The sequence below is a fragment of the Nannospalax galili genome, unplaced genomic scaffold (genome assembly GCF_000622305.1).
Source record: "Nannospalax galili isolate Female #2095 unplaced genomic scaffold, S.galili_v1.0 scaffold46, whole genome shotgun sequence".
Lineage (NCBI taxonomy): Eukaryota > Metazoa > Chordata > Mammalia > Rodentia > Spalacidae > Nannospalax > Nannospalax galili.
The window spans coordinates 1,392,575-1,403,730 of record NW_008355790.1 but is presented as its reverse complement, the minus strand read 5'-3'; the positions used below and the strand labels follow the sequence as shown (position 1 = coordinate 1,403,730).

At 43.4% G+C, this 11,156-nt stretch overlaps 1 protein-coding gene across 1 annotated transcript in view; it reads left to right on the top strand.

Annotated features, from left to right (window-relative positions):
- Enpp6 (ectonucleotide pyrophosphatase/phosphodiesterase 6) overlaps window positions 1-10,846 on the top strand; it is a 114,077-nt gene extending 103,231 nt beyond the window's left edge. The window contains exons 7-8 of the mRNA XM_008853565.2: window positions 5,655-5,778; window positions 10,585-10,846. Of these exons, the coding sequence (XP_008851787.1) occupies window positions 5,655-5,778; window positions 10,585-10,790 (330 nt within the window). The 3' untranslated portion in view covers window positions 10,791-10,846. The remainder of the gene's footprint in view (window positions 1-5,654; window positions 5,779-10,584) is intronic.
- Window positions 10,847-11,156: the final 310 nt, after the last annotated feature.

Here is an 11,156-nt window from a genome sequence, read left to right as displayed (position 1 = left end):
AGGGAGGGAGAGAGAGAGAAAGAGAAATGGGCCACAGTTTAAATATCACCTTCAAGGGCAATCCCCCGATGACCTAACTTCCTCCCAATTTAAGGTCAAATTTCTTAAAACTTCTACCACCTACCAATGGAACCACTGGCTGGGAAAAAAGCCTTTGACGTGTGGGCTTTGGGGTACTAGTTCAAATCAAAACTACAGCAGTGATTAACAAAAGAGAGAGAGAAAATCGTATAGCAACCAGTACTTCTCAGGCACCAGTCAATGAGAATGGGACCCAGTTGGAGAAAGCTGGTTGGACTACCCTGGGTGCTCTATTGGGTCACAGCTTATTTTGGTGCCGATTCTGCAGTCAGTAAGGTCCTGAAGGTTTGCTGGGAGGGGCATTCCATGCTGATCTCAACACCACACTGAAAACACATGATCAGACCTCAATACAGGAAGTCCTCAGAAAAGAATAAATCACCATGTAGCAATTCTGAGAGGATAGTTTCCAGGGGTTTCAGTGCCTCACTGTTCAATCAGTCTGGGAGAGATGAAGAAAAAACTTCCCTGAACCATTCTGGTCTATAGAACATAAATATCTAAGAGAAGAGTGAAGGACACATTGGGATAGTCTATGCCCAGCCAGGCTTGGGACGAACAGTAAGTGTTCCCTCTCAAAGTTGGTCCCTACAGGAAGAAGAAACAGGAACCAACGAGGCCCAAGAGGAGGAAAGTAACAAGGCTCCTCTGTAGTCCCAGAGAGAAAATCCACACAGCACAGATGTCAAAATCATCAGAAATCATCTTGTGATACAGGTCAGGAACTGGAGAGGCAGGGTTGCTCCTCTCAACTGCTGGCCTTCTGCCTCCTCAGGAGTATTTTTTTTTCTTTGAGACTTGGCCACCAATCAGAAAAAAAATAGGAGGGAACAGGCAAGAAACAGACATGCTGATGTATTCCCCAAACACAAGGATAAGCAAATAAGTGCTATAGTGTCCCTCATAGCAAGACTTGCCTGTGTGCAAACATACAAAATAATGCTCAGGCTGCTTCCTCATCCCCACCCTTCCATCCCTCCTTTCACGAACTTCACCATCATCCCTACTCCAAATCTGATATTTCTTTTTTAAAAGATTCTCTCTCTCTCTCTCTCTCTCTCTCTCTCTCTCTCTCTCTCTCTCTCTCTCTCTCTCTCTCTCTCTCTCTCTCTCTCTCTCTCTCTCTCTCTCTCTCTCTCTCTCTCTCTCTCTCTCTCTCTCTCTCTCTCTCTCTCTCTCTCTCTCTCTCTCTCTCTCTCTCTCTCTCTCTCTCTCTCTCTCTCTCTCTCTCTCTCTCTCTCTCTCTCTCTCTCTCTCTCTCTCTCTCTCTCTCTCTCTCTCTCTCTCTCTCTCTCTCTCTCTCTCTCTCTCTCTCTCTCTCTCTCTCTCTCTCTCTCTCTCTCTCTCTCTCTCAGCAATCGAAAGCTACCTCATGTGACTACTGGGGTTTGAACTGTGGTTCTCTGCAAGAGCACGAGTGAGGGGGCACACAAAAGCGTGTGTTTCTCTCTCTCTCTCTCTCTCTCTCTCTCTCTCTCTCTCTCTCTCTCTCTCTCTCTCAGCAATCGAAAGCTACCTCATGTGACTACTGGGGTTTGAACTGTGGTTCTCTGCAAGAGCAGCAAGTGCTAGTAACCCCTGAACCATCTCTTCAGCCCCAGACCTGACATTTCTAACCATTCTCCTAGGACATTCCAGCTTAATAAGAAGGAATCTTGAATGGTAGAATTCAACACAACAGCCCCAGAAAGGATTAAACAAATTTCATTTACTGTTTTCAGATTTGAGGTTTCTGATTTGAATGTTACTTTTCCTTATTAACACTAAGGATGATTTTGTAGCAAAGCCCTATCCTAGACAGTTATCATCCTTCCTCTGTCATCCCAAAGTAAAGCCGGCTTATCGTGGGCATCATGATAATGGACTGGAAGGGAAGCAGCAAATTGGAAGTACCCAAGTCCAAATCCAAACTCAACCATTTTCCCCTAAATGTTGTTGTGTGGACCTGTCACCATCTGGTTGACAGGGAAATGATCAGCACACTAAGTGGCAGCAGCGCGGAATACCTGGGAGCCTTCTTGGACCTTGCATTTACCTATGCACAGGGCGGGGGCCTGGGAAGCACCGAAAGTGCTGAGCAGGTCACACTGTGTGAGGATCTTTGAGTTCCTAAGACAGTGTTAAATGAAGAGTGACCAATTTGTCCTGGTTTGCCTTAGGCTCTTCCAGTTTTAAAAGTGCATTCTTGTGTTCCTGAAGTCCCCTTGGCATCAAACTGGGACAGCTGGTCACCTTCCTGGAATGGCACATCCCTAAGTGAGAGTAGGAAGCCCTGTTCCTGGCTCATTCTGACTGCTGCTTTCTTCTGGTGGTCTTTTCCCATATAAGGAAGTTTTCTCACTTTTCGTTGCTCCTTTGGGTCAGGCCTCTCACCATCAGTGTCCCCCAGGGTCCAGTCACCAAGGAAAAGCCATAAGACACTCCCACCCTCTTAATTATTGCCATGGTACAGTATCCTCCCTCTCCTGTACCCTACAGTTGCACACTCATAGTGTGCTTATTTACACACATGCGCACATTCTAATTTCTCACCTTTGTTCAGATCTGGAGGGTATGATAATCAGGATGTCACTAGGTGGCACTGTGTGGCAGTCCATGGGCCTGGTAGGGGTCTGGATGGGGTCAGCTAATCAGCTATCAGTCTGAAGACCTGCAAGCTAGTATTCCCACCCTGGAGTCAGAGAGATGTGAGACACATTTCCCACATCATGGATCCATATGTGTGCCCTGAGAAAAGGATGTGTGTACAACCAAAGACACCAAAAGCAAAAAGGGTGTGATTACACGTTACATGGTCCATCCATTCACTTAGAAGAGGTGATTATACCCTCACACACCACTTCATTATTATTATTTGTTTCAGTTAGAATAGTTGTTTTTCTAGAGCAACTTGCCACTTTAATAAGCACTGGTGATATATCTATAATCAGACAATTCCCCAGTTATCTTCAGACCTGAGAGTTTCATTATTGTAAGTGTTTATTTGTGGAATAAGAAACAGTAACTCTTAAGACTGTAATTTTTAGGTCAGGCAGTCCGTCTTCATTCTTCTGCCATGGGGTGCATACATATTGCAGGGCTCAGAATGAGTAAGCACGTGAAGAACCAAAGTGTTCTACTTAGGGCTTCTGGCCTCACTGACTTGTAGAGAGAAAGTGGGAAAAGCAACACATTAAGTTAGCTGATGAAGCTAAATTGAGATGTGTTGTGATCTTCACCATAGACAGCTAAAAACAACAGCAAAGAAAGTATAAAAGTGAGCAGTAAGTTCATAAAGTATGTCCATGGAAAAATACAAGCTACAGCTGGAGAAGGAGGGGCGAGGGATGATGGAAAGCCAGGAAACAGAGAGTCAATGAAATAGTGCCGTTTGGAATGCAGAAAGGCCAGGGAGCGATTTATGGGGTGAGAGCCGATGGGTGTGCAATGTGATACGACAGCTAAATAAGCAGAAGAGAGTTCAACCTCACAACCAGAGTGCCTCGCCCCACAGCTAGTGGCATCTGGTTACCAGAACCAGCAGTTTGCTGAGCACCTACTGCATGTCAAGTTCTTAACACATAGTCGTGTCATCCTCCCAAACCTGGCAAGGTAAGTGTTAGCATGCCTACACCCAGCAAGGAAAGCAAAGTTCAAAGACATTCAATAGCTTGCCAGGATCACAGAGCTAGAGAACGGCAAAAATTAACTCCACACTCAATCCAAGTTCAAACTCTTCTCTTTCTGCCCTCACATGGTGGGTGAATACTCAGGGCACAAAAAGACCCTTTGCTATCCAGTTTTACCAGGAGCACCACAGTGACTTCTCACTGTGGGGTGGTAAAATGTGCCCAATGATCGAGAGACAGACTTGGGTTCTAATCTCAGTACTGCTCTCACTAGGTATGAGACACTGAGGGTGTCACTTAGCTTCTCTATGCCATAGTTCCTTCAGTTACAAATGATAAAAATAGGACTGTCCACACTGGGGTGTTGTGATGTTTATAAATATCAAGTGACTCTAGGTGAACTATACGACTCAGTAAACAGATGATACCATGATAGCTTTGGGGCCCAATCTAGAAATGGCTGGTAGTTTTGCTGAGTTGATTCTATCTCTTGCATTTGAGCTACTTGTAATACTTCCTGTTTGGCAGGAAGATGGTTGGACTATCAAGAATGTATGATTGGTCTGCAACAAATGGCTAGGGTTGTATACAACAAGCTGCAGCCTTATCAGGACTCATAAAAACTTCAAGCTCCTGCTTCATGACAAATAAGCATCTGAAGTCTGAGAAACAGTAGTCCAGAAAGTGACAGGAAAGTAAACTGTGGTTCTGGACCCCACACAAATGAAGAGTGGTTGAAAAAAATGTAGATTCAGAAGGAACGCAGGTACCATTTTCAAACAGTTGAATACAGGGAGGAGAGGAGGCTGGCTAAATATTCTGAGTTATTCCTGAAGGTGGAGCTAGAAGGAAGGATGGGGTAATATGTATGGTGGAAGGGGCACTGGAGCGGGCTGAGAGGACGCCTTAGGGCTCTGTGTGCCTTGCTAATAAAATGAGGTGACCCCATAGACATATTTTCCTACAACTCTTCTCCAATATCAACTGGTAATCTTAACATTCAATTCCATTCCAACACTCATGCCTGGAGTTAGAGCGGGTGTCACAAGCTAAGGGGTTCAGTTCCACAAGGGCGCCCTCGCTGTGGATGTCAGGTACATGCCCTAGGTCTCCAGGCTACTATCACTTATGTCTGATTTGCATTGAGTTCTTGCCATCTCACTTTAATTCATTAGAATGAATCCTGGGACTCAGGAAAGTACTATACTTGTGACTGCAGTTTTATTATGAAGGAAACAACTTGGGAACAGCCAAGTAGAAGAGATGCATATGGGTGAAAGATGAGAGGCAAAAGCTTTTGTCTGGAGGTTGCCTGAACCATGCTCTCCACCGTTCATATGGGGTGTCATTGTGTAGGAATGAGTGACTGCATCATTGGTTACATGATGGAACTCAAAATCCAGAACCTTTACCGGCTCCAATGGTTGGGGGGGCTCAGGACTTTAAATTCTAACCTTTTAATCAGGAGGTTTGTTCCTCTGGTGATCAGACCAGAAGTTATCTCGTTCCCTAACCCAGTGACTCAGCTCAGCATAAATTTTGGTATAGAAAGACTCATTAAGGATAACAAAAGACGCTCCTATCACTCAGGAAATTCCAAGGGTTTTAGGAGCTCTGTGGCAGGAACTCGGGATAAAGACCAAATATACTTTATATTATACCACAGACACATTTTAACATCCCTTCTATCTCCAACATGCTGTATTTAATGGTTCCAAACCCGATTACGAGACACAGTTCTCATTGTAAGAAAATACTTCCTTAACTAGAACTCTCCAGGAATTTAAGAAATTATCGACAAGGGTCTGAGCTACTTGGAGTAGGAAGTGGTCTAGCTGAGGTTGGATGAACCCAGTTAGGGATGCTGAGGAGGAAATCTCCACAGTGGAGGGTTGTTTATACCAAACACTAACCAGTCTTAACTCTCCAGTCACAGTGTGATATCTTCACCTTGTTTGATTTCAGAATCGAGAGATGCTTCCATTTTGGATGAACAGCACTGGCAGGCGGGAAGGCTGGCAGCGTGGATGGCATGGTTATGACAACGAGCTCATGGACATGAGGGGCATCTTCCTGGCTTTTGGACCTGGTAGGCAAGGAGATGACCAGACACTCATAGGCAGCATCCCAAGGAAGTATCTCTAGTAGGGACTAATCACACTAATCCTGGCTGAAGTGATTTCTTTATGGACCCTCTTTATGAGCCAAGCTAAGCAAACCGAGCCGCTCTCCATGAAACATCTTTTGCTGGTTTCCTTTCAAATGCTTCTTGGGTTTGGCAATTGTGGCCAAATACTTTTCCTTGTAAATTTTAAATCCTGAGTACAGTGCAGAAAATGTATTCCACATGTCTGTGATTCATTTTTTACTTAATTCATCAAAATGTTTTTCACAGCTCTCTGATGTCCAAGAAAGTTTATTGGACACCAGTTTGCTAACAGCTGTGAGTCTCTAAGTTGATGCTGTTTCTTCATGGAATCTGACTCTTACATAGTCCCTCCTTGTCTAGAATACTCACCCGTGTGTGGTTCATTGAGTTTAGAATACAGCCAGAAGCTAGGATGTGTTCAGGGGCAGGATCAGAATGACCTTGAGATTGTCTTTGACAATAAGCCAGAAATAATGAAAGATAATAATGATGAAAGCAAATTTGCTGAACCTCCCTTGACCAGATTATATCCAAAGGACTGAAAGAAAAGGGAGGTGGACAAAGTCTTTTTGGTTATTTGATTTAATTGATGGAGCACTATGAATTTGCACATTGGGTAAGTTTACCAAATATTCTAATGAACACACTCTAGAAACACATATCATTCTAGAAAGAAAGGAAAGAAAGATTGAGGGAGGGATGTAGAAAGGAGAGAAAGAAGGAGGGGGGATGGAGGTAAAGCTCCAACAGCCATCATCCATCAGGTGATTTGTTTACAAGCCATTCTTCTTCCTTTACTGTCCAGCCTCCTGTACTAAACATTATTACCTGGATATCGATGTTTCAAAGGCATATATAGGAATGTTGATCAAAATGCTTCAGCCCAGGAAAGTCCACACTTTCAGATTGTAGGCTAAACAATCTACCCATAAACTGTTTCCTCATCAATGTAGGAAGACCAAAGTCATGCCAACTCACTCTTCTCATTTTGTCTACCTTGGTTTGCTCTGATCACCACAAAATGGCTGTTAAGAGCCTCAGGGTGTAAGTTTCTACAACCTCCATGGCTGTGTCTGGGAGTCTGAGCTTGGAGAACACATTGGTTCAAATCCTTTTCTACATGTGAGCCCTCATGTGATTCTCAAATCCTGTAGTCATTATCAGAATCAGTGACAGCAAACATCTATAGAGCACTAGCTGGGTTCAGGACATTAGTTCAAGAGATCAGATGATGTCTGAGCTTGTTGCCACTGACCAATGGAAGTCAGGGGCACTCCTTGTAGGCTAAGCACCAGGACTTGCAGAGCTCCAATGCAAAAGGAATTAAGGATAGAGCTTTGAGGACTATGTTGAGGTCTGCTATAGATTGGGGAGGAGATATTCCAGGGCCATGAACTTCACGTGGAAGAATGTCAATCATCAAGATTTTTTTACCAAAATTATCACCACCTTCTTCCCCCAGAAAAGGAATATAAGACCAAGAATGCAAAGCAGTTGTCTGTTGGAGAAGTATATATGAGCAAGAGCCCCAGGTGTATTTTAAAGCAGAACCAAATCTAGCCCCCAACAAATGTTTTAAATGAAATATCCAACACTGCCTTAACCTAAGGTTAAATTCAGCAAGGCCATTTGTCCATTAACAGAAGCCTCTGTCATCTGTTCCTGTCAAATTAAAAGCTCTCAGTCTTTTATAGACAGAAAGACAACCAACCCCTCATGAAAATGGACTGGGCTAATTGCAAAAATGTTTCCAGGCAGATATGGTCTTGAGAGCCTCCCACAAACCATCAAGTTCCTGGCTCCAATTCTCATGAAAGATTAAACAGCTTTACACACTGACTATTAACTTAGAAGAAAACTTAAGAGTGAGGCCCTTAATAGCTATCTAGCTGCTCTCAGAGATAAAGGTGGTCCTTCCTGATTCATTGTCTATGTTCCTTGTTTGGGGAGGAAGTCGGGCATCATTGCAGCTGCCCAGATACCAGTCTTCCAAGCCAGTATCCAGAAGAGAGAAAGGGAAATAATTCTGAAGACAGCCTCTCTGTGCTTAATCCCAGTTTCTAATTTGAACCACCTAATCTTGCCCTGGAGAACTTCACATTCAAGATTAAAAACAGCAGGCAGAGCAGTTCATGAGTCGCCACAAGCTAGCCAGCCTTGCTCAGAAGGCAGCCCAAGCTTTTGCACACAGCATGAGCCTACCAGATCCTTTTCTGTTTAATAGATACATTTTTTGTTTTTGTTTTTTTGAGACAGGGTCTCCCTGTAGCCCCAGCTGTCCTGGATTCACTGTGGAGACCAGGCTGGCCTTGAACTAACAGAGATCCACCTGCCTCTGCCTCCCGAATGCTGGGATTAAAAGCGTGCGCCGCCACGCCCGGCATAGATATATTTTAATTATTTATTTTTAATTTATATGTATGAGTGTATTGCCTACATGTATGAAAGTACACCCATGTTGTGCATTGCCTAAGGAGGACAAAAGAGGGTCCCTGGAACTGGAGTTACATACAGTTGTTAGCTGCCATGTGGGTGCTGGGATTTGAACCCTGGTCTTCTGCAAGAGCAGCCAGTCCTATTAACTGCTAAGCTATCTCTCCAGCCCCAGTAGATCTATTTTAATATCCAAATGTAATATCCAAGTTTAAGCTCATGGGAATAACTTAGATCCCAATCTGGGTTCAGAATGTTATTTTGAGCTAATGGAGCTTGATGTTCTTCCTAATAGACTAGGCATTATTTGTCCACTTGAGAATTTTCTAGAAGCTTGTATTCCAGCCCCAATCTCATCTCTGACTTGGGCTCAGAATTTCATCCTTTTTGGAACAGAAAGCCACAAGTTAGATCAGAAAGAAAAGTGAATTCTTTCCTGCTCATGTGGTAAGGACACAATTTTGTGTTTTCAATATAAACAAATAACCTCTAAGATTTATGTCAGAAGAACTTCATCGCATTTTTTTTCCTGTGTTTAAAAAGATGAATTTTTAAAATGCTGCCCTTCCACCCAGTCACAGGATGGTGATGTGGCCACTTGTGATGGGCAGTGTGGTTGTCATATCTAGGTCACATGGCAAGTCAGAAGGAGAGAGAAGAATTGCCTCCATAACCCTAAGACAGACTTTCCAATGGTTTCTCATGCCATGGTGAGTTCTCTGATAGGAAAGTGTCACCACCAACCTTATCTAACTGTATAATTTGCCTTGACATTGAGAAGGATCTCCCCCATGTTTACCCCAGCAGGCATGTTCTAATTTTTTTCACTAGTTTTTACTTTGAAGTGATACTATATGTCTCTCCCTGTAAAGAAAACTGGACCCTCTAAATCATATATGAGGTGAATTTTTCAATTCAAAGTTTTTTCTTACTAGCATTTATTACATGTACTCATTAATAACAATGGCTGTTGTATCTGGCATGACTTGGGTGCCATTTCACACCCCCATTTCTTATAGAGTGAATGCGCCTCTTTATACTGAATTCAGCTGTAAGTCTCCAAAGTAAGCAAAACCCATTACTCAAGAAGTTGTCCTGGATCTAACACACCAAGTGGCAGTTTCTGTGTCTGACTTTCTTCCATATTTATAATTCCAGGAACAGAATTTGGTGTTGGTCTTAGACGTCTAGAATATACCATGATGCATTGTTTTCATGCTTTTAAAATGAAGCGTATTTGATCATTTTAGTAAAATAATTTAAGTGATTTTTTTCTAAGATAGAAAACTTGACTTTGCACCCCTTAAATTATCCACCCCCTTTAAAAATCTTGGGTTAACTGAATGCACAGGTTTCTGTTGATGGATTAAAAACCCTCCCCCTTGAACTCAGCCTTAACATAGTTTGGGATATTTTGTTGGGACAAGTGGTCTGTATTCCCAGTCCTATTCCTTACCACAGAGAAGTAGCAGGCACACTGGACTAAAACCCTCCAATCATTTAAAAGGATTACCTTTAGTGCCCCTTATCGATAAGGCTGTGCATGGCCATCCCCATACTCCTGAATCATTGCTCCAGGCTGGCCCGAGCTCTGAGTAGAGGCACAAGGCTCTTTTCCCCATGGGTCTCTTGAAGCCTTTCCTGGTATCTCAACTCCAATACCTCTTTGCTCATTTTCCCTAGGGCTAAGTTACTTCAGCTGTCCCTGAAGGGCTCCCAGGAGTGGTCAATTAATCTTCTAAGCATATTGAAAACACTACTGCCATTGCTGGTGGACTACCAGCACCCCAGAGACTATATAGCTTCATGATCCATAAAGACCTGTGACCTTGATGTGGTGAGAAGAGAGATATTCTCAAGTTGGTGTGGGGACTCTGCAGTACCCTAGGTATTAAGTCCTGGCTTCCTAGAAGTTCCAGAAGATATGTGTGACATTTAAGAGGAGCCCAGAAAAACAACCCATCATCTCTGACCAGACGGGTGCCCAGTGCTCTAAAGGAATGGAGCAGCTTCAGCTGGTTCATCTGTCTCTGCAAGAAAGCTCTGTTGTCATAGAGGAAGCATAGAAAGTCTGTTTGCTGACTTTTCCTTTGAAGAGTCTCATTGTTGTGAGCCATAGGTGTCTTCCTTTCATAACCCATAACCTTCCATGCACACTTCTACATTTACAAACACTCGGTCGCAAGCATTGATGAAGCTCATTTTCCAGTTCCAGAGTTGCCTGAAGCCTGAACAGAATTTCTCTATGCTGTGAGTCATCTTTCCTTAGTTGGGTGATTAACCCACGATCACTTGCTTGTCTTTGCCTTTTAGATTTCAAGTCCAACTTCAAAGCTGCTCCAATCAGATCTGTGGATGTCTACAACGTCATGTGCAATGTAACAGGCATCGTCCCGCTGCCCAACAACGGGTCCTGGTCCAGGGTGGTATGCATGCTGAAGGGCCAGACCAGCTCGGCTCCATCTGTCCAGCTGAACAGCTGTGCTCTGGTCTTGATTCTCCTCTTAAACTTTGTATAACTGGTCATATTGCTTGTTCCAAGACACTATCAGCAAAATGTGCCTCCAACATGGAATGATTTTCATTTTCTATGTGAATAATAGCTTCATTAACACAATCAAAGCCATATAAGTTGGAAATATATATTCCTTGGGTGATTCTGTGCATGAAAGTCCCTTCTTAAGAAAAAGGAGCACTCAAGTGTTGTTTTACCTAAAAGTGGGAAAATTCTAGCTTTTCATTTGTTTGGCTACATACAGTTTTCTCCTTTATTTTCATATGATTACTAAGGAGGAACTGTGTGAGCAGTGGTCTGCCCCTGCAGCAGCCAAACTTTGAGTGGCTATCCTGTGGTTATCCTGGATCCCTGTCTGTCCTGCCCTGCA